General features: G+C 44.4%; 1 protein-coding gene across 1 annotated transcript in view; it reads left to right on the top strand.

Annotated features, from left to right (window-relative positions):
* Positions 1-27684, top strand: part of HLCS (holocarboxylase synthetase) — a gene marked incomplete at its 5' end in the record, with an annotated part of 207420 nt that overhangs the window by 168776 nt on the left and 10960 nt on the right. Inside the window, 2 exons of the mRNA XM_082655355.1 lie at positions 23483-23550; positions 25026-25186. Of these exons, the coding sequence (XP_082511481.1) occupies positions 23483-23550; positions 25026-25186 (229 nt within the window). The remainder of the gene's footprint in view (positions 1-23482; positions 23551-25025; positions 25187-27684) is intronic.

Here is a 27684-nt window from a genome sequence, read left to right as displayed (position 1 = left end):
ATTGTTGCAATTCACTGGGCTGTCTGGTAGGCAGCTCACACTCGCCACATCCAAACCCAGCACCTGATTCCTCCCTCCACCGGTTCAGATCCTGGCTTCCTCCTTTTAGCAAATGGCACATTTCTTTTTTTTTAGTTGTGCAGGCCAGAAATCTTCTCATCCTTGACCCCTGTCTTTCTTTCAGGAACCCAATCCATCACTGAACCCTGTTGGTTCCGCTTTCAGAATATCTAGACTGCATGCACTCCTCCAGCTTCTGACACTGCCCCCCCACTGCCCCCCGCAGTGCATGCACCATGGAGTCTCGTCTGCATCACTGCAGGGCCTCCTAGCTGGTTTCACCCGACCACTGCCCCCAGGCTGTTTTCCATATAACACCATGGAACCACCTTTAAAAATGGGAAGTCTGGTCGTATCATCCCTCTGCTTAGGATGCCTCAGAATTGCTTCTTTTATTCAGTATAAAATCCAGAATCCAGACCTACAAAGCCCTAAATCTGCCTCCAGCTCACAGTCCTGTTCACCCTCCTCCCCCAGACCCCCCCTCCCCCCAATGTACCTAGCCACCTTGGTCACTCTGTTTTTCCTCAAACCCACTCTGCACCTTTGGCCTTACTGTCCCCCCTGCCTGGAACACTCCTCTCTTAGATACCTCCGTGGCATACTCTCTTACTTCCTTCTGCTCTCTGATCAAACGTCTGACCAGAGGGGTCTTCCTTGACCATTCAGCACAAAACCAACACCCCATCCTTGTCCCTTCCTTTCCCTGTTACTCTGTTTCATTTTCTTTTTGCCACATTGCCAGTTTCTGTACTTACCCGTTAATTTGCCCCCGCGCCCTGCTGCCCCACCCCAGAATGCTCCCTGGGAGCAAATACAGAGCATTTTCCCTGTAACAACCCTAGAGCCTAGATGAGGGCCTGGCACATGGCACGTGTTCACTGAATTATATGTATCCTGGATGATGCGATCCAAGGAGCTGAAGGAGATCACCCCTTGGGGAAACTTGCTCCAGGGAGTCCGGGGTGTGTGGCCGAGTTTGCATCGCCAGCTCATCCTTAGCAGAAGCTCAGACTCCAGGGTGAGTCTGAAAATACGTTCTGTGGAGACGCATGCCGCTTTTTATACCAGGGTGTCACGGGCTTCTAGGCAGCTGTCCATGCAGATCCTAACTTAGTGGACGCTCATAACAACCCTATGCATGAGGCAGCAATTAGCCCCATTTGATAGCCGAAGTACCTGAGGCTCAGTGAAGTTAAGTAATTGCCCATGGTTCTTGGCTGGAAACGTTGGACACAAGACAGAAACTGACCATCTTGTTCTAGCAGTATCTTTTCTCAGTACGGGCATATTTCTTTGGAGTCCAATTAATCTTTAACATTTTTGCAAATTTTCCATGATTTCTACTCCATAATTCTGGTGTGTATTTGTTTCAATATAGAAATAATAACCTATCTATTTGCTTATTCAGCGTTTTTGCTTCTCAGAGTAAAACTGTTGCACTAGTGAGGGTGCACCCTGTTATTCTGTGTTTTTGTGAGCCCTCTGATGGGCGTAAGCCTCTGGATGTTCTTACAGCTTGTGAGAAGCAGGGGCCGTAGAGAAGGTAATTGTTCCTAAGGTAATATCCAGAAGTGAATGGAACATTAGAAAGGATAATTAAAAAAAAATTTTTTTAAATTGAGGTATCGTTGATGTTGAGTTGTATGAGCTGTTTATATATTTTGGATATTACCCCCTTACCCGTCATACCACTTGCAAATATTTTCTCCCATTCAGTAGGTTGTCTTTTTCTTTTGCTGATAGTTTTCCTTTGCTGTTCAATAGCTTTTAATTAGGGGAAAAGGGCAATTTAAACTAAAGATCTCAACACTTTTAACTTTTTATTTACCCAAATAAAGTCAAGGGTTCTCTTTGTAGAAACCAACTGAACCTGTGAACAGGTCATTTAATTAGAGATAAAAATATATTAGGGATTCAAGTTCGACTGTGAATATTTCTACGAAGATATGTGAGTGCAAAGTTCAATAGTGATGGAATGAAGAGGAATTACTTCACATTTTCCTCCGCTTCCAGTATTGGTAAGCGGACGCAGGTCCTGGATCGTCTTAGATGCAGTTACTACAGGGTCGTTCAGCATGTGACTTCACAGGAAATAAAAGGATAACCATTATAGTTAGGGTGTAGATAGGATTTTCAGTCTGAGTCATTGTGAGAAGGCTTCTCTTCCCAGAGCACTTCTGCCATGTTCCTTTTCCTGCCCTTGGCTGCAGTTCCAAGAGGCACCACGGGTCTTCATAGCTCTGTGGTTTTGAGATGAGACATTGGCTGTTGGTTTCATTATTCGGGAGCAGTTGTTTGTTGTGGGTACCAGACAAGCCTCTCACTAGCTGTGTGACTCTGGATGAGTAACTTCAGTTGCCTCATCTGCAAGTGGGGTTGTACTGTTCTCCACATTGGAGCACTGTCCTGAGGCTTGAGAAAATCAAAAGCAGGAGGAGCTCACCTGGGCTGACCTAATGAAATCAGCTGGTGATGATTCTCCTCCTCCTTCGTTGGAATCACAGGAAGGTGCCATTTTTGCAGGTCTAAAACAGTGGAATGTTTGCGATTTCCTGTGGTTCCACCTGGTACTTCTGCTCAGACCCTACTACAATGAGCAGTTTGTGAGCAGGTGGCAGCTGGCCCCAAAGTGAGCTCGTTCTCCTGCTGTGTAACAAAAGAAAAGGCTGCCTGTCCCCAGGGATTGGCACTGGCAGCCTTCAGAGTGGCTGCCAGGTGATTTAACCAGGATCCTTTTATAGGTTTCACTACTGGCACCTGGTTAATGGGATAGGGATTTAGGGACCTGGTACTGAGATTGTCTTTTCCTGTTCTGTGCAGCAGTGTCCTGAGTGCCTTGACGACAGGCAGCACATCTGCCCCCTGGGTTTTAAGGCGCGCACTCCTTTCCATGGCTGGCCCTTTCCATGGCTGGACACTGGTGTTATCTTGCTGCTTTTCCTCCGGGGGTCACAGCAGAAACCTGCTCCATCCATACTAACCGGCCCTTTCTTTCTTTCTTTTTAAAGATAACTAGAGGGATGCTTCTTTTTTTTTTTTTTTGGCTGTGTTGGGTCTTTGTTGCCGCGTGCAGGCTTTCTCTAGTTGCGGCCAGCAGGGGCTACTCTTCGTTGCGGTGCGCGGGCTTCTCACTGCGGTGGCTTCTTTTTTTGCGGAGCACGGGCTCTAGGCGTGCGGGCTTCAGTAGTTTGGCACACAGGCTCAGTAGTTGTGACATGCGAGCTCTAGAGCGCAGGCTCAGTAGCTGTGGCACACAGGCTTAGTTGCTCCGCGGCATGTGGGATCTTCCCGGACCAGGGCTCGAACCCGTGTCCCCTGCATGGGCAGGCGGATTCTTAACCACTGCACCACCAGGGAAGTCCTCCCTCTAGTAATCAATAGGGAATTTGTGGGAACATACTTTGAGGTTACATAGATATCCTGTTCCTCCATCCATCCTAACTGGCCCTTTGTAAGTGGTGAGAGGACACCGCATTTTAACCTGGGTTTTCTTTTTTCTTATCTTTCCCCCTCTTTTCTTTCCCTTTTCCTCTTCCCTTTGCAAAGATTGTTTTTTGGGGGGCCTCCCCACAAGGTTTCTAAAGCCATGAAACATAATCCTCGTGCTTCTAGCAAACAGGCCCCTCTGAAACAGACACATTCCACATGGCCCTGTGGCCCCCTGCTTATGTGGCACAGTGAGGGCCCCGCCTTCCAGGGCGCTGGTGCGGGGCTCAGCCCCAGCCTGCCCATTGGCGGTTTCCCCGTCACTCTCTATTTGTTTCATACGGTACAAACCCACGTAGAATAGGTTACATTTAATGGGGTGAGAAAACTCCACACTGTAAGAGCAAAGTCACAGGTGAGGTCAAGCTGCTTCCTCCTGTGAGGGAGAATGATTTTCTCCTCTGTGGCTCCCCGTACTGAAAATTCATACAAAGGAGCTCTTTTTATGTTTGATGTATTGCTTTTAGAAAACAAATCCTTCATGTTTTTTCATTTTTGGTTCCTACCTCTTGGCCGACCCAGCAGGAATTTGGCAGCTGAACGTGCTGCTTCTTGCAGGGGCTAAAAGCTGCCTTGCTGAGAGTCACTGGCTGCCGGGAAGACTGGACTCCTGGCAAGGAGAGCTGGGTGAACAGTGGGAGTGGCGTTCCCGTTTGTAAAAATTAAAAGGCTTAATGCACTGTTGACGCTGATAGCGCTGAGTGTGGGCTCCTTACACCGTCCTTGCCGGCTGTAAGTGTGTTTGGAAGTTTTTATAATCAAAAGTGTTTTTTAGGGTTACCCAAGGCACAGCAAGGTGTGTATGGATTTTGTTTTGGACAAGCCCATACCTTGCTTTTTTCCCAATGTGAAATCTTTTCTATGATGATTCATGTTCCAGAAGATTTTCGATAAGTTATATTTAACCCACTGTAAACATAAGCAAGCTCGAACTAAGGCACACCTTAATTTATTACTTCATTTCATTCTGTTTACAAAGCACAGTATCCAACACCTGAATTCTTTCCTTTAAAAAAATCAGAAGCCACACCAGTGCCAGATCAACACAGATCGGCAGCGCTGGTAAACGGAATGACTTAAAATTCTGCTGCCTCCATGATTTTTTTTTTTTAATGGAGAGAACACCAGAATTTGCCATCTCGTGCTTCTGGAAACTCAAGGGCTCTGCAGGCAGACTGAATTGATGGTTTGCCAGAAGGGTTATATAGCGTCGCCTGACCCTCCTTCCAGGGCAGACAGCCCCCCTTGCTTGTCTGAGTCTTGACAGACCAGATCGGAGCATTCCTGCTGCCTTCTGGATCTTTCTCCGTGGATGAACAGAAACATAAGACTCGGAGAAAAGCAGCCAAACACAGAATACGTCTTTGTGATTTTTTTTTTTTTTTTTTGCGGTACGCGGGCCTCTCACTGTTGTGGCCTCTCCCGTTGCGGAGCACAGGCTCCAGACGTGCAGGCTCAGCAGCCATGGCTCACGGGCCCAGCCGCTCCGCGGCATGTGGGATCTTCCCAGAACGGGGCACGAACCCGTGTCCCCTGCATTGGCAGGCGGACTCCCAACCACTGTGCCACCAGGGAAGCCCTGTGATTATTTTTGTCTTTACTCAGAATATAGGAGCCAAGAGGACATCATAGGACAATGATGAATGAATTCACAATTCATTGAGTATCATTTTCACCCACTAAATTAGCCAAAAACCAAACCAAAACATGTTATTTTAACTGCATTTTATTTTATTTGTTGGTTTGTTTGTTTATGGCTGCATTGGGTCTTTGTTGCTGCGCACGGGCTTTCTCTAGTTGTGGCGAGCGGGGGCTACTCCTTTTTGCGGTACGTGGGCTTCTCATTGCGGTGGCTTCTCTTGTGCGCAGCACGAGCTCTAGGCGTGCGGGCTTCAGTAGTTGTGCCTCACGGGCTCTTCTAGAGTGCAGGCTCAGTAGTTGTGGTGCACAGGCTTAGTTGCTCCGAGGCATGTGGGATCTTCCCGGACCAGGGCTCGAACCCATGACCCCTGCATCGGCAGGCAGAATCTTTAACCACTGTGCCACCAGGGAAGCCCCCAAAAACATGTTTTTAAATGATCTCCAAGATGGGGAAGGATATAATAAAACAGGTACAGATACTCCTACACCTTGTTTAAATCTTGGTGGGAGTGTAAACTGGAAAACCCTTTTGAAAAGCAATTTGGAAGTAGTTATCAGGAATCATAAGTTCATATCCTTTGACCCAACAATCCTACTTCCAGTAATCTACCCTTAGAAATAATCAGATATATGGGAAAATCTATACTCTGGAAGATTTATAATTCAATACGTTGTATACAATCACTTGGAATACTATCCATCAACAGAAAGACTAACAATATAGAGAAATGGCCAGATCAATTAAAAAAGCAGGTTAAAATAAATTATAGTTAGTAGATTAAAACCTTTTAAAACATACATCTAGGGCTTCCCTGGTGGCGCAGTGGTTGAGAGTCCGCCTGCCGATGCAGGGGACGCAGGTTTGTGCCCCTGTCCGGGAAGATCCCACATGCAGTGGAGCGGCTGGGCCCGTGGGCCATGGCCGCTGAGCCTGTGCGTCCGGAGCCTGTGCTCCGCAACGGGAGAGGCCACAGCAGTGAGAGGCCCACGTACTACAAAAAAATAAACAAAAAAACATACATCTGAGAAGGGAGTAGAAAATATGGAAAAGTGATAATAGGTGTTAGGATGAATGATTAAAGCTTTCATTTCTGGTTTTCAAACTACCTATATAGTTGATTATTGCTTTCATAAATTAAATATCCTACATACTTCTAACCGTGGTAAAGGAAAACAATTTAACCTCCTTGAATTTAGAATTTATGATTATCTGAAGAGATAAAATTGGAATTTCCTTTGTTGATGGGCACAAGCAAAATTATAGGCAAAATATTTAAATTACTTTAGTAGTTCAAGCCCAAAGTCATTCTTTAGCATACTTTAATTAATTGAATGCATTTGAAAAAAGTAGAACTGCATTAGAGAACTTTTTTCCCACCACACCAGACTACAGTTGTCAGACTCAAAGATTTCATTCTCTTTGTGACAACTAATTGAGGAGGTGGTGTGTACTGTTTAAGAAGCATAAACAAATTATGTCAGGTGGCTTGTGTGGCTGCAGGAGATGGTTTATTTTGTTGCCTTTTTCTAATAGGATAATCAGTGCACTCATTTGCTAACTGGAGGGACTTTCTCATACCCACTAGAACTTTCTTAATCAAAGAATATATTCCTCGTCTTACACACACACACACACACACACACACACACAGTGCCCTACGAAAACAACAAAATCTAACTACTAGCAATTAAAGAACTCCTGCGTATGACTGCACCCCACGCTATAGGATATGGGGTGACTGCACTCGGAGCTCCCCCTTGCTCCAGAGTATTATGAATTCTTCATCTTTACGAAAGAACTTATTCATCCTCACTAAAAATCCTCTGAGTTTTTATAACTTCAGGATACCTTTAATAACACACTCATTTTCTATAATGATCTCCGGCTGTAACGCAGTGCATAAACTTCTCTTCCAGACCCCGCCCTCAAGTCTTCCTCTGCCTCATTACAGACGGGGTCTGCAGGAGGAACTTTCATCTTCCTCTTTGCATTTGCGTTTTAATGCTTCTCGTAAAAAGCGGTAAGAGAAGTTCCAGGTAGTTTCACTATGTGAAAGCACAGCCAGCAATCGCGATTTCATTAGAATGTTAAGTTCTGTTCACTGTTCTTGGCTTGCTGAGGGTCATTCACTGGGACCGCGTGAGCAGTGGGTCGAAAGGTGTGTCAGTACCCACGTTCCGCAGGAGAATTCACTCTGGTCCCCTGTACTGCGCTGCTTTGCTCTGCGCACGCGCATGCCCGGCCCAGCTGCATCGTGGACCCAGCACACGGGTACGGTGGGTAATCAGCTGTGCCCCTCAGATTTGCTGGCTGCGTGTGTTCCTCAGAGGCATTCTGCTGGGCGCTCCATGGGGCGTTTAGTATGGGTGCAAAGGGGATGCGTTCACAGTACAGCTTCTGGAACACAAACTGCTATCTCTAGGATATGCCATGGTTTTATGGGGAATGGTCACCAAATGTTTACTAGAGGGAGTTGAGTGAATCCAGCAGAATGGAAACAGAAAATAAACCTATGACCAAACTCCAGCCAACCCGAGAAATAACAAGTAAAAGAAACAAGCGCGAGGCCGCTACGTTGCATCAGGAGCCCTGACAACCATTTGGTTGATGGGCCAACAGCAGAGGCATCTTCTGGCCTGGTCATCAGCACAGGTGGTCCGGATCTTTATCAGCCAGGAGACAATAACAACCACCAGCATTACTCAGCACTTGATAGCTTTATCAGGTGTTTTCACAGGTCTTTTAATCTTCCTTACCGTCACGGGAGGTAGAATGGAGACAGACACAAGACGGTTCCTCTTTTTCCAGAATGTCCTTGTGATAGAGCATCTCCAGCTAGGGTGAAGTGTGCCCTGTGTTAATCTGGAGTGCCAGAGTTACCTCCTGTCCTAGAGGAGATACCGCCCAGGAACCATTCATCCCTTCCACCGGGTCAGTTAACTAGACGCCGGCAGTGTGCCAGGCACTCTGCTCAGGGTGCCCGTGCAGGGCGACCTGTTTCTTCCTCACGAGGCCCTGTGAGGTTAAGGGGTAGAGTCCAGTTTTATCTACGAAGAGATGCGGGCTTGGCATAGGTAGGTGACCCCCAGAGATGCCCCCAGCAAAGCATGTCCATTGGGTTTTCTCTGACCCGCTGCTGTGGCAGAGGATCCCTGCTCCAGCAGTCCCTCAGTCTGGTCAGACCAAGTGCCCGCTGAATGGTGGCTGTGCTGGAGTTGGAATGGCCCAGGACTCCCCCAAAGATACACACTTAATTGCCAGTTTCCTGTTAAGATTAGAGTGGTGCCTCATCCCACCTGGCCCTGGGGGATGCTCTTAGAAGAGCATCCAAAGCTGAGCTACACCAGGACTTGGAGTGGAAGTGACAGTGCCCTAGGCAAACCAAGGCGAGCTTATTTTCCACACGTGTTCACATCTTTAAATGCGATTCGGGTTTGCTCTGCCTTGACCTCTCCCCCTCCCCCGCCACTCTTCCCTGCATGAAGTGCGCTGTTTCCCCCTTAACCCTGACACCTCTTACTGTCCTTACGACTTAGGTGGCACACGTGGCCTTGTATTGCTGATTATCCGTACTGTCCTTTCCCCGGCTTGATCAAACCTTCAGTGAGAATGCACCTTTACTTAAGATTTCTTTGCATATATCTCCCATATATCTAACATGGCATTTTAATAAATAGGAAATGTATATGTATATTACAGTAAATATATATATTTATTATTAAAAACTCCACCCCCCTGGACTTACTCTGTCCTTGTTTCTGATGGTTCAGGATACCTTAAAACATTTGGGGTTTTTTGAAGGAAAATGAAACAAAATGCATGGGAAAGATTTATGTATTTACTTGGGGGAGGGGGAAATTAAACTTCTCATAATAGTTTTTAAATTAAATTTCATACTCGTCCAAATTCTTTCCTTCTCCACCCCTTCCTCTGATATTCCCTCACTCATTAAAGCACAGGATTTTGATGGTATTCACAGGGAAGCTCATTTACTGGAATAAAGAAGTTCTTTAAGTTTTAGATTTTGGAACCTTACCAGTGGGTCTGAGCCTGGGTTTCAGATTTTACTGGCATTTTGTTGGCAGGGCAGGCTTTGCAGCCCGTCCTTATTTGAGCATGTTTCCTGACACCTTCAGCGGTATGGTCCTATGTTTTTTAGATTAAAAAAAAAAAAAAAAAGTTTAAATAGAAAAGAATATATAAACATATAAAGAAGATTGATTCTAAAACATCCAGCAAAATAAAAGGGCAGTAAAAACTCTCAAAAATTAACAAATGGGAAGCACTTTCTTTTTAAAGAGGCAGGACGAAGACAAAGCTACGAGGAGAGAAATGTTTCAGGAAACCCCAGGAAAAGCTGCCTTTTCCTCTGTGCTCATTCTCCTCTCCACTCACAAGCGTCCTGTTGAAATAGGGTTGAGAATACTGTACTTCCACTGCACTGGGCACATGGTGGGTGCCTGAGGTCATCCAACTGAGGTGAAGGGAAAGCTTATGGAGGCGAGGGCAGGGCGACAGACCCTACATGTGGGGTGTCTCCAGAGACTGGCCACAGAGGGAATCCTTTGCCACCCCTGGTTCTGAAGGGGCAAGGGAGGAAATAGTATTTCCCAGAGCCCCCTGGAGGATCTGTGAGAGCAGAAAACAAGGCCCAATGTTGGGAGAGAGAGAGTGATTCTCTGAGACCCAGAGCTAGTGTCCTACTTAATTGGGGAAATCCTAAGAGCATTTCCCGAAGGCTGGGAGCAAGGGCAGGATACTCAGCTTCTGTTTAACACCATCCTAGAACTATTAGCCCATTCAGATAGATAAGAAAAGTCCATTAGAGGCATACAAATTGAGAAAGAAGTAAAACTATCTCTATTTGCAGTTGATGTGATGGCACACCTGGGAAATCTTAGAGAATCAAAGGTAAAACTAACTGAAACAATAGTGGAATTCAGTAAGGGAGCTGGGTATAAAATGTTCTGCTCGCAGGGAGCCCAACCAGAAGCCGGCCTCAGGGGGTCAACAGAGTTGGGCAGAAAATGGGATTGGGGAGGGAGGATTGGAAAACAACCATCTGAAGGAAAATCTGTTCTAGAATTGGATTCTGAACAGGTTTAGTTCATGAGGGCCGTAAACCCAGCATGTCATGGAGCAAAGCCCCGCATTAAAGAAAGAGGCCCCTTGTCCCACTGAGTGACGATTTCAGCTGGTGCTAAGCTTCCTGGTAGAGCAAGCTCGGGCATGTTGCTTGATCTCTGCCGGGTGGGGCGCAGGGAAGCCACTGGAGAGACGTCTGAGCCTGAGAGGGAAAGAGGAAGGCTGATATCTAGGGTAGCAAGGTGGTGAAAGAAGCAATGGTTTGGGGGCCAGCTGGTAGGGGTAGGGAATTATTCCTCATAATTACCCTTGAAATGGCAATGGTATTGGGGTGGAAAAACAGGGCCCAGTAAGTGGCAGGGTGGAGCTTCCCTTTCTAGAGGAAGAAATTCATTACCTTCACAATGCTTTGTCTGCCCAGATGTTTCAGCAGCCACTTGGCTCTGTAGGTAGGGAAACTGCTTATTATAGTATTGATATTTTATGTAAAATTGGTTAGGGACGACCAGCATATTTGAAACTGAATGTGTGTAGAGCAGGGAAAATACCTCTTCAGACATGCAAGGCAGAGGTAATTAATAAACTTTGGGACAAGTGTGGTGGTATTTAATTTTTAAAAGTTTTGGTCAACTCTATTTCCATTCTTATAAAAGTAAGGACCCCATTTCGTCTTACTCTGAATATAAATTTTCATAAGTTTTCAGAAAAAAGTATACTTGAACAAATGTAAGACACTCCTTGCTCATAGATAGGACAACTCAACACCACAAAGATGTCAGTTCTCTCCAAGATAATTTATAAATTATGCACTTTTACTAAAAATACTTTATGTTTTTGGGTTTTTTTTTTTTTTGGTTTGTTTCTTTTAAATGCAGGCAGACAAGTAGATGCTAAAATTCATTTGGAAAAAAAATATATATGCAAGAAAACAATGAAAAAAAATATCCAGGAAACAATGAAAAAGAAAAGCCATGAGGGGGCCCTAGGCTTGATAGATTTTTAAACACACTACAAAGCCTCTGTAATTAAAACGGTGCTTTACTGGCACATGAATAAATGGAGAGAGCAGCAGAAAGGAATAGGAAGTACAGGAATAGACCCAAGTACGTACAGAAATTTAGTATATAATAAAGGTGGCATCTCAGGTTCCTAGGGCAAAGGTATAATTTTTAACAAATGGTCCTGGGACAGTTTGAGAGACATTTGGGAAAAAAAGATAACATCAGTTCCATACCTTTCACCATATACAAAAATAAGCTCCAAACGGATCAGAGTTCTAAATTTAAAAAGTGAAGCCCTTTAAGTACTAGAAATAAGTGAATGAGTTCCTGCATAACTTGGGTATAGGGAAAGGCTCTGAAGACACAAAAACAAGAGGCAGTAAAAGAAAAAAATCGATACATTTGACTATTTAAAAAGAAAAAGTAAATTGTGGTATGATAAAAACCACCATCAATAAAGTCAAAAGACAGTTAACTTGGAGAAAATATTGGCACAGATAAAGCATTAATATTTCCTAATATATTAGAAACTCTTAAAAATAGGCAAAAGACACAAACAGGTAATTCACTATACGTGTGTGTGTGTGTGTGTAAGTGTAATGAAAACTGCACATACAAGAGAAATGCAGATTACAACTACAGTGAAATACCACTCTTACATATCAGATTGGCAAAAACTAAAAAGTGTGATATCACACTCTATGGTAGTATCTCATGAAGTTAAATATGCAGTTACTTATCCTCTGACCCAGAATCGCACTTCTAGGAATTTACCATGAAGATACATTGCCAACAGTACAAAAATACGTGTGAACAAGGGTATACATTATACATACTGTCATTTTGGGAAACCACCTAAATGCACATAGGAGAGTGGTTGAATAAACTATGCTCCACCCATCAATGCGACACTATGCAGCAGCTTTAGAGAAGAACAAGGAACAGCTCTGTGAATGTCTAAACAGTGTTTTCAGGTTATATGAAATGAAAAAACCCAGAAGACAGTAGAATACAAAATGGTAACTTTCTGTAAAGAAGCAAGAGAAACGAGAAAATATGCAAGTATCTATGCATTTGTTCAGAAAGAAACACAGGAAGAATAAACCAGAAAGTAGTGAGATTAGTTCAATTGTTAATTATAGAAAAGAGTTTGATGGGGAGACTTAGATAGAAGGGATAAGTGGGGGGAAATGTGACACTTCTCAGAGTTTACTTTTCTGTACAGTTTTGTTTTTAATAAATTTATTTATTTTTGGCTGCGTTGGGTCTTCCTTGCTGCGTGTGGGCTTTTCTCTAGTTGCGGCGAGCAGGGGATACTTTTTGTTGCGGTGCTTGGTCATCTCATTGTGGTGGCTTCTCTTGTTGTGGAGCCCTGGCTCTAGGCACATGGGCTTCAGTAGTTGTGGCGCGCGGACTCAGTAGCTGTGGCTCGCAGGCTCTAGAGTGCAGGCTCAGTAGTTGTGGTGCACAGGCTTAGTTGTTCCACGGCATGTGGGATCTTTGCGGACCAGGGATTGAACCCGTGTCCCTGCATTGGCAGGCGGATTCTTTTTCTTTTAAAGATTTTCAAAGTCTTCATTGAATTTATTACAATATTGCTTCTGTTTTATTTTTTGGCTGTGAGGCATGTGGGATCTTAGCTACCCGGCCAGGGATTGAACCTGCACTGCCTTCATTGGAAGGCGAAGACTTAACCACTAGACTGCCAGGGAAGTCCTGGCAGGCGGATTCTTAACCACTCTGTCATTGGGAAGTCCCTCTGTACAGTTTTGACTCTTGGAACCAAGTTAAAGATGAAAGAAACAAGGAGGGAGGGGAGCACGACCCTATAATGGAATACGGAAGTACAGTTAAACCTCACCTTATTTCAGAAGACTAACATAACCACACTCAGGTAAGAGAGAAAGAACAAACCCTAAAAACTTTAAAACACAATATTTGACTATATAGCCTTAGGCTAAAGACAAAAAAAAACTATAGATAAATATTGAACCCTAGTTAGTAAGTTTGTTTTTCACAGTAGCATGGGTCAGCAATGTGAAACCACTTTTTGCATGTTAGAGTATTGAGCAAATAAGTCAATATGTTTGAGATAATGAGAGCCAGACCTCATTATTGGAGAAGGAAGTTACAAATATAAAAAGGGGGAGAATAAAGTGGACCTAGTGCTGTTGGATTGGAACTGGGAGTTTTCAGTGAATTCATGGTTTTTAAGATGGATGGATGGATGGATGGATAGATGGAAAGAAGGAAGGAAACACACATACTTTATTGTTCTTTCCTAACACCCAGATTTGTTTTTTAAATACCATTCTCCAGTAAAAGGAACCAGAGCTCCTTGGAGAAAAGGCCAATTCCAGGGGCTGGTTCTGAGAAAGTTCAAGATGGTTGTGGAACCTCTTCTTAGGCCAAAAAAGTAAGGAAGTGCTGAAAGATGACAGGCACTTGTCAGTAGGAGACAGACACCAGCTTGAAGGAGCTTCTACTTGCCAAATCTGGCATAATATGAGCATCAGAATAAATAATGATAGGAAATTAAATATTCTCTTGGGTAGATAAGGCTCCACAAGTCCATTCTGCTGTAAAGAAAGGAAGAAAGAAAAGTAAGTGCGGGGAGAAGAAAAGGCTCTCCCTTATAGTAGCATCCCAACAAGTACACATGGAAGAAATGATGGAATCAGAAAAACCGCTCTTCAGCAACCATCAAATAAATAATTGATTCAAGTAAAATCCTCCACAGATGCTAACACTAGTAGATTAAATTTCATGAGGAACATGATATATATTTTATCTCCCCAGAAGTACTTAATTAACTACAGTGGAAAAACAATAACTTTACAGTGGAAAAGCTAGCACACACCACCCTACCCAAGTGGCTCAAAGTTAACTCACCAATACTGGGACAAGGCAACACTGTGTGCTTCCTGATACCATGCACTGAGAAGGATACACTCTCACTAATGTGTGTTTCTGCCAAAATGCTAATTTGAGTCTAATCATGAGATTTCAGATCATCTAAATTGAAGGACAGGGACTTCCCTGGTGGTCCAGTGGCCAAGACTCCACGCTCCCAATGCAGTGGGCACGGGTTCAATCCCTGGTTGGGGAACTAGATCCCCCATGCCACAACTAAGAAGTCCGCATGCTGCAACTAAAAAAAAAGATCCCACGTGCCGCAACTAAGACCCGGCACAGCCAAAATAAATAAATACATAAATATTAAACAATAAATAAATACATAAATAAATTGAAGGACATTTCATAAAATAACTGCCTCCACTCTTCAATAAATGTCTAGGTCATGAAAGACAAAATGAAGAACAGAACCAGATTAAAGAGACTAAGGAGACATGGCAACTAAATGCAACACATGGTCCTGGATTAGATCCTCAACCAGAAGGCAGATTGTGTGTTACTGTGAAGGGCCTTGTTGGGACAATGGATGAAACTTGACCAAATTCCGTGGATTAGATCATGCGCTGGCAAACTATGGCCTGCTACCAGTTTTTGTACCACCTAAGCACGCAGAATTTTGTTTTTACATTTTTAAATGGTTGGAAAAAGTTTTTTTAAAGTAAAATGTCTATGACATCTTGGGAAAGGCAAAACTATAGAGACAGTAAAAAGATCAGTGGCTGCCAGGGGTGAGGGGAGGAAAAGAAGGATGAATAGGTAGAGCACAGGGGATTTTTTACGGCAGTGAAACTATTTTATATGATACTGTAGTGGTGGATAGATGTCATTATACATTTGTCCAAAAAACCATGAAACTGTACAATACAAAGAGTGAATCCTACTATTAAACTATGGACTTTAGTTAATAACAATGTATTAATATACAATTACATCAGTTACAGCAAATGTACCACACTAATATAAGATGTTAATTATAGGGAAACTGGGATGGGGTGGGCGTTGAGGGAGTATATGGGAACCCTGTACATTCTGCTCGGGTTTTCCTTTTCTGGTTTTTTTTTTTTTTTTTTTTTTTTTTGCTGTACGCGGGCCTATCACCGCCGTGGCCTCTCCCATCGCGGAGCACAGACTCCGAACGAGCAGGCTCAGCGGCCATGGCTCACGGGCCCAGCCGCTCCGCGGCACGCGGGATCCTCCCGGACCGGGGCACGAACCCGTGTCCCTCGCATCGGCAGGCAGACTCCCAACCACTGCACCACCAGGGAAGCCCCCTTTTCTGGTTTTTTTGGGGGGGCTGTTTGTTTTGGCCACGCTGCACGGCATGGGCGAACTTAGTTCCCCGACAGGACTCGAACCATGGCCCCCTGCAGTGGAAGCATGGAGTCCTAACCACTGGACTGCCAGGGAATTCCCTGCTCAGTTTTTCTATAAACCTAAAGCCACTCAAAAAAGAAAGTCTGTTAATTAAAATAAATTCTGTATTGTGACACATGAGCATTACATGAAATTCAAATTTCTGTGTCTATAAAGTTTTGTTGAAATGCAGCCAGATTTATTTATTTACATATTGTCTACAGTTGCTTTTTTGCTCAGACAGCAGGGTTGAATAGTTGCAACAGAAACCATAGGGCTCACAAAAGACTAAAATATTTACTATCTGGCCTTTACGGAAAAAGTTTGCTGACCCCCAGATTAGATAGCCGTGTTGTATCAATGGTAAGTTCCTGATTTTGATAATTGTACTCTGATTATGTAAAATAATACCCTTAAGTTTTAGGAAAGACACACTGAAGTATATAGGGATAAAGAGACATTATGACTGCAGCTTACTCTCACATGGTTCAGAAAAAAGAATTATGGACAGGCAGACAGATACGGAGAAGCCCATTTGGTAAAAAGTTAACAGTTGGGGAATCTGGGTGCTGGGTGAAGGGCATGTAGGAATTCTTTATACTATATCCCTGCAAATTTTCTGTAAGTCTGATATTATTTCAAAGTAAAAGGTTAAAAACAAAATGAAAAACAAAATATCATCAGTCTTAGACCCAACCAGACCTTGACTTGAATTCCTGATTTGCTGACTCAGTGGCCTATTTATAGAAGTGGTTTTGCCTTTCCAAGCCTGTGTCCTCATCTGACTTGTAAAGCTTAGATGAGATAATGCATGTAAAGTGCAGAAAATCGGCATTGATTCCAGGTGACCGAGTTGAAACATCTACAGTGCCTTCAGGAAAATGATTCCCAGATGTCTGCTTGGAGACAGACATGGTCAAGATGAGCCAGTGTCCATCTTCTGAAGTGGCAGCTGCATTTCAAAACAGAAGGCCCTCTGTTGGGGTAAATGAGCCATGGTGATGGCTCCATGGTGGAGCCCCTCCACACCCCGTTGAAGATGATGGACTCTGAGAAGTGGGTTGAGAAGATCCTGTGATCTGGGGACTCCTGGTGGAGGGGTTAGACATGACCTGAGTTCCCATTTTTGGTGGCAAGTTTAACTATGCCGAGGATCTAGGGTCAGGACTGTCTTGCAGGCTTGGCCTCAGAGGTAGCTGTGGGTGCCATAGTTCAGTCTACACAAGTTTAGCTGTGAGTCCTGCCAACAGCACTGGCCTAAGGTAGGAGGAGACGCTCAGACATCCAGTACTTATGGTGCAGCGTCAGGGGTAAGAAACAATGGTTTGTGTTCATCTTGAATAATACAGACCAACATCAACAAATGCTTGATGTACTAGCAAGGTGCCTCATTCTGGAAGCTGAACCCACAGGACTCCCTCCCTGTGAGCAGTTAAATGATTTAGCAGTGGTGTAGATGCTGTTCTGTATGATGTTGGAAATGGGGAAGATTAGATGAAAATCTATGAATGATTGGTATGCTAGGAGATATGGAAATCTAACAGAGCATCTGACCCACAGACATCCTTCAGCAGAAATACGGGTGGGGCCTCTGCTTCTGGGGAACACCCAGGGGAAGGGGGTGATGGTTCTACTCTCGAGCAGTCCAAATTCCCACTTTGCCTCTGACTGAAATGCACATCCTCTTATACAGAAAACACAAAGGAATGTGATCTAAAGCTTACTTATCTGACAGCATTCCAAAAAGGTGGATTGATGACAGGTCACTGTAGTTCTAAGTGTCCAATCCAGAAGATAATGGAAGAATATATTTAGTGAAACTGTTGTGCTGCTGTGTATAAGTGACCAAAGGTATTTGTAAGCAACAACCTAAATAATGTGTTATTTTTAAAAAGCCAGATAGCTAGTTCAACCATCGCTTTATAGCTTTGCTGAGTGGGTTCAGAGACCCTAGAGCTGGAAGTGAGGATTCTGCAACCCAGTTGTGTTCATCTAAGAGCTTTTTAGTCCAGGTTCCGATCACGTTAGTGTGTGTGTAGGTAAGAGAGATGGGGGAGGCGGGCGAGAGGTACAGAGAAGAGGCGTTTCCTCTAGAATTTGTGAAGGGTCCCGAAACATACACTTTCCACCACTGTTCTCCCCATCTTCTCTCTGACCATCCTTTTTATCTCCAAGAAGAGGAAATTGAAGGCCTTCTGGGATCTACACAACAAAGAGCAAGTGATACATTTAAGCCCCTACCCTGTGTCAAAGCATCTTGTGTATTCCTTCACGCTCAGTCTTTCGGAGAGCGAGACCATTTCCTAGGTGACTGAAGAGGGGGAGAGACATGCCCCTTACTCAGTGTTAGCTCATATCAACAACGGGGTTTGAATTCAGATCTGTCCCATTTCCTGTCTGAGTCATCTCCACCGCAATGTTTCTCAAGTTCCTCTGGAACCTTTCCTTTCCTGCCAGGAGCAATCTCAGCTTTGCCCCCCCACATGGCTAGCTCTCCGTTCAGAAGTCACTGGTCGGGGTCCAGCACCTTCCACCCTAGACCACAGCCCCATGCATGGCGGAGCCCTCCCACCCTCCTTGCTCCAGTCTGCGTGTTCTTGGGAGCAGAAAACACTACTCATTTACTTTCAAAAAACAATCCTGTGCATTCTTGAATAGAAGGCAACTGTTTAAAAAATTGATTGTACTGTTAGAGTAAGACTCTTTAAAAAATAAAATATCTTTATATTTTAGCTTGTTAACTTTTTAAAAACTGATGCCCACATATAATAGTTGGTGTTCACAATCTAATACATTTGAAAGAAATCGTTTTTGAAATGAAGTTTAACACAGTTTCCTTTGAACTACACAGAAGTAAATACAGTTTTGAATAGTGAGAGTTCATCTTCCAGTAAAGGGTTTCAAAATCAGAAATAAGTTGTTAGCCATCAGTGTGTGACTGCCTGGGTCCTGTTCTCCTTCCACCTCATCCCTACCCCCCGTATTGGGTCTTTTTTTCACATAGAAAACATGGAGGGGTGGGGGATTCTCTGAGAATGTCTTTCTGAAGGCGTGGGAGAGGGAGAGTCTCAACTGAGAAGACTGGGGGCAGAAGACAGGGCACAGCACAGGCACCAGTGTGAGTTGATGAAGCTCCTCAGGGCTCCCAGGGTGGAGACCCCCAAGGATGCTGGCAGCCTTCTGCATGCCATCTCCCCAGCTCTGAGGGAGCCTGTGCATGGACGGTAACTGGACTCAGCCTGCCACCTCACACAAGCCACATGCTCCACCAGGGAATGAGTGTGAGGGACAGGCATCGCCATTCGTGCATTACAGGAGGATTCGTACAGTGAGCCTGGTAACGCTCGGACAGTGGGCTGCTCTTGCGTTGCAGATCTGCGATCTCTCAGAAAGGAGGAGGTTGTTCACCAGCTAGTGAGCTGTAGGTTAAAGAAAAGTTGGATTTTAATAAATCTTTTCTTTAATAGCATTTTTCCTGATTTTAAAATGAATGCACTCCAAATATAGAAATAGTGGAAAATTCAGAAAAGTGTAAAGAAAATAAACACTTGAAATCTTACCACCCAGAGATTCCTTAGAATAGCATAATGAAGAAATTTAAATCATCATATAATTCTGCTTCCACTTTCTGGAGATAACCACTGTTAATAGGTGTCCTGTGTTCTTCTATGTATGCACGTAGGAATACATAGTTTACATAGATGGGATCATACCATGATGCTATTTTTAAGCCTTTTTTATTATCAACATAATAAAAATGTGTCCATAACTAAATATCTACATTATTTTAAGAGTTCTAAAATAAGCAATTTTTCCAGTCATCAGGAACTTTTTTTGTAAAATATATCGTGTGTGTGTGTAGTATTTTTTAAGGGGAAAAAGTATAGAAGAACATCCATGTCTAAGGAGAAGAAGGACTTCTTTGGATGACTTTTCTGCTTTGTAGTTTGCTGTATTTCTCCAATAATTACACTCCTTAAAGTAACCACAGCTAATATTTTGGTATATTTCCTAACAATTTTTAAAAGTATATTTTAAAGCATCATTGGAATCATGCTGTATATAGGATTTTCTACCCTCTTGAAGTCATCTAGTGGTGTTCAATGGACATTTGCCTGTATCACTGATGGCTATATGATGTTTTTTCATGTGGGGATACTATGATTTTTTTTTCTTTCCTCTGTCTTGGACAGTTTGTACTATTTATGATTTTTTTCACTGTGTAATGCTGTGATGAATAGTTGTGTCCCTGAATTATTTTGTTTCCCTGTCTGAATACTCCTTAGAATTCAATCTTAGGAGTATAGTCACTGAGTCAGAAGGTGTAAAACGTTTAAGGCTCCCATTGCATATGAACAGACTGGCTTTAAGAGTTTCTGCTCATTAATTACTTGTCAAATAAGGTCTTGCTCATTGGTTATAATAAAATGTGTGCTGAAGGTGACTGTTATTATCTTATTTTTAAAGCAGATCTTTCAGTCCTATTCATTGAAATGTTTACAAATATTATATTTAAACATAAAAACCATGCTTCTTTCCCCCAAATTTTTCAAAAGTATTTTAAAATTAAAGGTAAGCAGTCATCTTAAAGAAAGTTTAAAAAAATAAAGAAAAAAATCATCCTAATGTAGCCACAGTTATTGTTTTGTCAAATTTCCTTCCTCCCTTTTTCTGTGAATTTTACACATTTGGGATAAAAGTATATGTAGTTTTCGTATCCTCCTTTTTAAATTGAACATTCTATTGAAAGCATTTCTTCCGTGTTGCTACGTAGTCTTCATAACTATCATTTTTAATGGTTACAAATTATTCCACTGACCTCATGTAATGTAATTTACGTAACCATTTCCCTACTGAACTCTTATGTAATTTCCAGTTTTTTACTTTTATAACACAGTGGTGAATGTGGGCTATTTCCTTAGGTTTGAATCCTCAAAGTGGATTGACTGGGTCTGAATTTAAACTTTTGTTCATTCAGAATTTTTACTAACTCATAGTGGCCTGTCTTCTTGGTTAGTTTTTTTTAAAAAATAAGTTTATTTATTTATTTATTTATTTTTGGGCTGCACTGAGTCTTTCTTGCTGTGCGCGGGCTTTCTCTAGTTGCGGCGAGCAGGGGCTACTCTTCCTTACAGTGCACGGGCTTCTTATTGTGGTGGCTTCTCTTGTTGCGGAGCACGGGCTCTAGGCGCACGGGCTTCAGTAGTTGTGGCACATGGGCTCAGTAGTTGTGGCTCGCGGGCTCTAGAGCGCAGGCTCAGTGGTTGTGGCGCACAGGCTTAGTTGCTCCACGGCATGTGGGATCTACCCAGACCAGGGCTTGAACCTGTGTGCCCTGCATTGGAAGGCGGATTCTTAACCACTGCACCTCCAGGGAAGTCCCTTGGTTAGTTTTAATTATTGAATCTTAATTCCAACAACAACGTGAAATTCAGGACGTTCCGGTTGGCAGGGAACCCAGTAGGAACTGTGATGTCCTTAGTAACAAAGTGGTCAGGACGCTGTCCTGTTTGCCAGGTGAGCCTTGGGAGCTCTGGATGTTTCAGACCAAAGGGAAGTGTACAAAAACAGAGCACTTTCCTCGCGTGCCCTGTTGGTATACAGTGCATGCCCTCTGCTGCCACTCACAGAAACCATTTATTAAGCAGCCTTTGCCAACAAGGAAAAAAAGCACAGAGGCAGGGAGGTAGTCATTATGTAACCCCCTCCTTTTTTTTTTTATTCTTTTTTCCCCCTCCTTTTTCTATTTCCTTTTGTGAGAATGACATCAACTCGGGATGGAAATGCATTTATGGTGTCTCCTTTCTGCTGAAGTAACCTAGAGACTTCATCTTCAGAGATGCAAAATTGAGATTTTGCAAACGTTCATAAATACTTCTTTGTTGACCGTGAGCCGTGTGGTTTGGCCCCCAGAGTTATCTTAGATAGCACAAATAAATCTGGCGGCCTCCACTGGCCTCAAACTAAGCATTACACCACCCCCAGTCCCCCGCCCCCCGCATTGTCTCCCTCCTCGCAGAATTTCCTCTTGGCCTTCAGCAGCACAAGCTCAGTCTTCTCATCAATTGCCCTGTTAACTGCTGCCAGCGCTCCAGCAGTTTAGTGCATATGTTCCCTTCATCATTTCTCTTTGTTCTAGAAAAGGCTGTGCTTGGTTTCTGAACCTCCCCGCCTCCCCTCGCCTAATTCCACCATCACCACCGCTTCCTAGAGACATGACCTTCTACTGTCTACATGTTCATTTACAGAACATCCTAGATTTCTGCCATGGAGAGAGCCTTCACAATCTGCTCACACGTGCAGAATCATCCCCCGCGCCCCGTCCCACAGAAAAATGTGTTAGACGTCCTCGCCCCAGAGCTCGCGCCGTAGGAGCCCAGGTGAAGGGCTGCTGGGTCTCTCTGGGAAGCAAGAGGCTCCTGGGAGACAATGTTACCTCCCTGCGCAGATAAAGATTCCTTCTTAGGGTTTTCGGCCGCTCCAACGCAAGAAAAGGACGCTTTATTCTTGGAGCCCAACGGTGTATAGGCAGAGTCGATCTCAATGGGTTATTCATGGTGTCCAAGAGAAATACTTCTGGAGCTGTATTTCATGTGAGATGGAAGTGGGCTTGGCACCCAGAGAGGGGGGCTGGCTGCTCGCTGGGAATGCCCCGTGGCTGTCAGACCAGCCCAGCCCCTGCCTGATGCGGCCAGGCTCTTAGCAAGTCAAGGGGGCTTCTGGCTCCTCCCCACCGGGCCTGCCTGCGCCCTGCGAGGCTCTGCCAGCCCGCGTGCGTGCGCAGAGACCCCCTGGTTGTTTTGGCCTTTAAGTATTTTCTGTCTCTTACCATGTGTAAAGTTCCACCCCATTCCCTGAGCCGGGAGGAGAGGATGAAGGGCTATCAGAGCGTGGTCCCTCTCCTCAGCACGGGGGTGCTGTGGAAACCCTGGAATCGTTCGTGGAAACTTTGTTTGTGCAAAATACCACCTCGCTGTCATTCCTGCCCTTGCCACTTCACTCCCCCAGACAAGTATTTCAAAGAGGCCTCTGCAGCGGCACTGACCGTGGACAAACCTGATGTTTCGCTTTGTCTGATAAACCCGACGGTGAACTATGCCTGCTCAGTACCTGGTCAGCAACTCCTGGGAAGGCACAGGAAAACCTTCCTAACGTGGAGTTAAATGTGTAGAATGGACCTGGGAGGAAATTCTCAGAGTGAGGGATTGTTTCCCCTTTCCTTTTCTGGGGAAAAAGAGAAAAGAAAAAAAAGTTAATGTCAACTCCTTTGGTGGAGATATAGTGCGCTTTTCTAACTATCCCCCAAAGGGAAGTTTGTATTCTTTTAAATAAAACCATTTTAAAAGCAGAACTGAAGCCTAAAAGGATCCAAGGTTCTCCTGAGTTCTCAGAAGGTGTAGATTTATTTACTATAGTTAAAACATAATTAGTTCTCAGGGGATAGTGTGTATTTTAAACAGCTTTATTGCCACCATATTAGTTTTCTGAATAATCAGAAACTTCTGTTATGATTATGTTCTAGTGTTCAGACAGAAACGCACTGTAAGTAGAAACAAATGTCAGGAATTGCTAGTTGTCATTCGAAGAAGGGACACCATATCAGCAGGGGAAGAAAGAATTTGATAGGATATTCCAAGGAAATGTAATCTAACAATGTCTTGAATAAACCTAATGACAGCTTGGGCAGGTACACGTGCACACACACTGCCCCCCCCCCAACCATCTTTTTTTACATTAAATGGCGTTTTCTTTGTCCCTTTTCCATCATTCTCACTACAGAGGCTGGGAATGGGGTCAGTATCCCTTGAAACCCGTAAGATGGCTCTTCCTTACTAACACATTCACAAATGAGTGCAAACAGTGTCCCCCACTTTCAGCTCTCGGTTCTCATGTCGTGTCACTGTTCTGGCTGACTGGTCTTTCCCACCATTTGCAGGTTGATGTTTGAGATGCCACAGGAAATGGGTTTAATCGCCATCGCAGTCCACCAAACGGAGGGCAAAGGTCAGTCATCTTTTGTTACTGTTTCTGTGGTTTTTGTTTTCTAAAATCTGTGATTCTCCTGGCCAGAGAGCCAATTGATTGCATGTGCTGATCATCGACATGACTCGAGTCAGAAGTTGTTTTCACACACCCCTAAAATGGAGAAGAGGGAGGAAAATCAATTAGAAGATTGAACCTTAGAAGAATTAAAGCATTCTCTTAAACTGAGATGTTTAATTAATTGACGTCCGCTTGTGATGGTTTTAATGTTCATTTACCTACGTCTTGTAAATTCTTCTCTCTGACACATTCTAGGCATTGCAGTGTGTGAATAATAACTATGTTATAGAGACGTTTATTTTCCTGAAGGTTCTCTGTGAGGTGCCTTCTGTGTCTATACCAAGGGTCACATGGAGGGGTCTTTCGTCTGCCAGCTGGCACTGGAATTTGCACGGAGTGGACACTCGATCAACGATCAATGCATATTCACAGAATGACCACAAAGAAGCCAAGGGCTGCCCAGAGCTTCCAACACCTGCTGACTCTCGGAGGCAAGAGCCCACATCCTCCCAGAATCCATCTGGGGTCCAGCCGCAAGCAGATTCGTGCTCAGTGGTCATACGGGGAGCGATTGGCCCCTGTCTCTCCCCACCCCCAGCTGGCAGCAGGCCGACCCAAACGTCCTTTTAACTCTCAGAGGCTCTTATGTCTTTCTCAGAAGAAGCAATGAAATAAGAAATCCACTGTTTTCACTTCTTTCTCTTGAGCATGTCTTTTGAACATAACTCAAAGAGAGGAAAAAAATTTATTTTATTCAAGGCTGTGGTGCTCAATAAGGTGGTTTAAAAAAAGACATGGAAGAAGTTTGATTATACCTCTCGTTTTGATTATGTTATTTTCTTGACTTGTAGTTTTTAAGAAAAATAACTCAGAGTTAATATCAGGGATCATTTTTCAAATTCAGCTTCCTTTAAAAAAAAAAAAACAGCAAGATATAATTCACATACCATACAGTCCCCTACTTTAAAGTGTACTATTCTGTGGTTTTTAATGTATTCACAGCGTTATGGGACCATCGCAGTAGGGATCACTTCTAGCAAATGGCTTCCAGGACCTCTCCTGGACCAGTATAGATTCGGTCCGGTTTCCCCACTGTCTCTGTTTTCACCTGCGCATTGCCGTATGGTGAGAATTAAACTGAGAGTGATGTTCAGACACTGTGTAAGACTTTATCATCAAAGTATAAATGATATGCTCACAGAGGGAGGACATTATGCTAATTATTGGAAACTTGTTCAGCAACAGAGCTTCGGATTTTAAGAAGCTTCTCTGTGTTGAGTTAACCCCGGAATAACCAAGCATGTTCATCAGTCATTCAGGAGGGACAGGCCTTTAGTGTGTGGCCCTGAGGCCTCGGCAGTTTTTCTGGCGTTATGTGCATCTGAGTCTGTTCATGGTGCAGAATGGCCGGTTTCCTGATGGCGCTTGTGTTCCAGGGCGGGGAAGGAATGCTTGGCTGAGCCCCGTGGGGTGCGCTCTTTCTACCCTGCTCGTCTCCATCCCGCTGAGATCCCAGCTGGGACAGAGGATTCCGTTTGTCCAGCATCTGATGTCTCTGGCTGTCGTGGAGGCGGTAAGGTCCATTCCTGGGTACCAGGTACGTGCAGTTCATCACCGTCACATCCCCACCATGCATGCACATCTCAGTTCAGCTGTGTTTGTAGTATGCGTCTGAATGATTCCTTCATGTGGAGCCTCAGCCTGCTTTTGCAAAGCTGGCAGCAGGGTACTCTTGGAGGTTTAAAAGCACCGTCAGGTTTATAGCTGCCTCAGGCTTGCTGCAAGGTTTATAGCTGCCTCAGGCTTGCTGCAAGGTTTATAGCTGCCTCAGGCTTGCTGCAAGGTTTATAGCTGCCTCAGGCTTGCTGCAAGGTTTATAGCTGCTTCAGGCTTGCTGCAAGGTTTATAGCTGCTTCAGGCTTGCTGCAAGGTTTATAGCTGCTTCAGGCTTGCTGCAAGGTTTGTAGCTGCTTCAGGCTTGCTGCAAGGTTTACAGCTGCTTCAGGCTTGCTGCAAGGTTTATAGCTGCTTCAGGCTTGCTGCAAGGTTTATAGCTGCTTCAGGCTTGCTGCAAGGTTTATAGCTGCTTCAGGCTTGCTGCAAGGTTTATAGCTGCTTCAGGCTTGCTGTGATTATTTTCCAGAATTCCCTTTCTGTCCTTTTGTCAGATTTGTCAAATGTCCTAGTAAGGGCAAGCCTCTTATTCCTTTCTGCCTCCCTCCCTCCCTCCCTCTCTCTTTCTCTCTTTCCTTCCTTCCCTCCCTCCTTCCTTCCCTCCTCCCTTCCTCCCTCCCTCCCTCCCTCCCTCCCTCCCTCCCTCCCTCCCTCCCTCCCTTCCTTCCTTTCTTTCTTTCTTATTGAAGCACATTGGACTGGATAGGTCTATTTATCTGTGGTGCTTTCTGGTGAAAAGGATTATTTTATAGGCCTAAACAAACCTTCTCATTTCCTACCTTCATTTACCACAGCCTGTGCTCAGCAAAGCTATCCCTTGTCTGTGGCTGCCCAAGTTCAATGTGCATGTTCGTTTAGGGCCATTTGCACCCAGCTGTAGGGACAGATGTACCTGCTACATCAGTACTTTTGAATGCTTTGGTGTCAGTTATTAAGAAGACAAGGAAAAGAGAGCAGTTAACACAGTCATGAAACCTTTCTCCCATTCCCCAGCCTCGACTTGCTGTATCCTCCTCCTCCTTTTCCTGGAAGAATTTCTTATGGATATAAAAAGGGTGTTCTTGGGACTTCCCTGGTGGCACAGTGGTTAAGAATCCACCTGCCAATGCAGAGGACGTGGGTTCGAGCCCTGGTCGGGGAAGATCCCACATGCCGCAGAGCAACTAAGCCCATGTGCCACAACTTCTGAGCCTGCGCTCTAGAGCCCGTGAGCCACAACTGCTGCAGCCCGTGCTCCGCAACAAGAGAAGCCACAGCAATGAGAAGACTGCACACCGCAAGGAAGAGCAGCCCCCGCTCGCAGCAACTAGAGAAAGCCTGCACGCGGCAATGAAGACCCAACGCAGCCAAAAATAAATAAATATTTTTTAAAAAAAAGATTCATTCATCTAAAAAAAATTAAACATATAAAATAAAAATAAGGGGGTTCCTTCCCAGCCTCCCTCCCCACATACAGCTCTTAACGTCAGGCTAAAAACAATTATTGTATTAATTCATGAAGCAAGATGCTAAGATCATGACTTTGAAAGGGGGTCTGTCATGAGTGCTTCAATGGAGAAGCAGTCCTCTCCACTGCCCCCTAAGCTCCTCCGATGTGGCCATGTCCTCATAGTCATGGTATGTGGGACCAGGGTACATGTTTCCCGTATTACGTCAAGTCATTGGCACGTATGCCGAAGCGTGAGATTTGTTACCGGGCGCTCAGCATCCTTGCTGTGTCTCATGGGCTTAGGCTCCTCAGATTGTCACCAGCCTTCACAGGCCCAGCGTGCAGCCCCTGAACTGGACACTTCACCTTGCACTAAGCAGTTGAGAAGATAAAATTCTGTTGTGGGGAAAATATTTTTAACCCTAGCAACAGGTTAATTAGTCTTAGGAAAATAAAGTAAAAATTTAAATTAGTCTGTTTAGCTTTTTCATGGCTTTAACTTTGACCTCGTAGCCTCACTTGTTAACTTAGCAAGCACTTTCTGAGTGCCCACTGTGCGCGAAGGCTCTGCCAGGTGCTGGGGTAGCGGGTGGGGAGGTGGAAAGCTTGCCCTCAACAATGGACCCGGGGGTGTGTCCCCATTCTCCTTCAGAAGCTCCCACCAAAGTTCCCATCCCATTTCTGCAGCTGTCCAGCTCAGCCTTATCTTCTTTTTTTTTTTTTTTTTGCGGTATGCGGGCCTCTCACTGTTGTGGCCTCTCCCGTTGCGGAGCACAGGCTCCAGACGCGCAGGCTCAGCGGCCATGGCTCACGGGCCCAGCCACTCTGCGGCATGTGGGATCTTCCCAGACCGGGGCACGAACCTGTGTCCCCTGCATCGGCAGGCAGACTCTCAACCACTGTGCCACCAGGGAAGCCCTATCTTCTTATCTGTATGGTTTTGGATTGGCTTCGTTCTTATTTTATTTTCAGTCTTATTGAGATATAAATGA

Source organism: Grampus griseus (assembly GCF_964374135.1).
Source record: "Grampus griseus genome assembly, chromosome: 5".
In the NCBI taxonomy this organism is placed as follows: Eukaryota; Metazoa; Chordata; class Mammalia; order Artiodactyla; family Delphinidae; genus Grampus; species Grampus griseus.
This window is presented reverse-complemented; position numbering and strand designations above follow the sequence as displayed.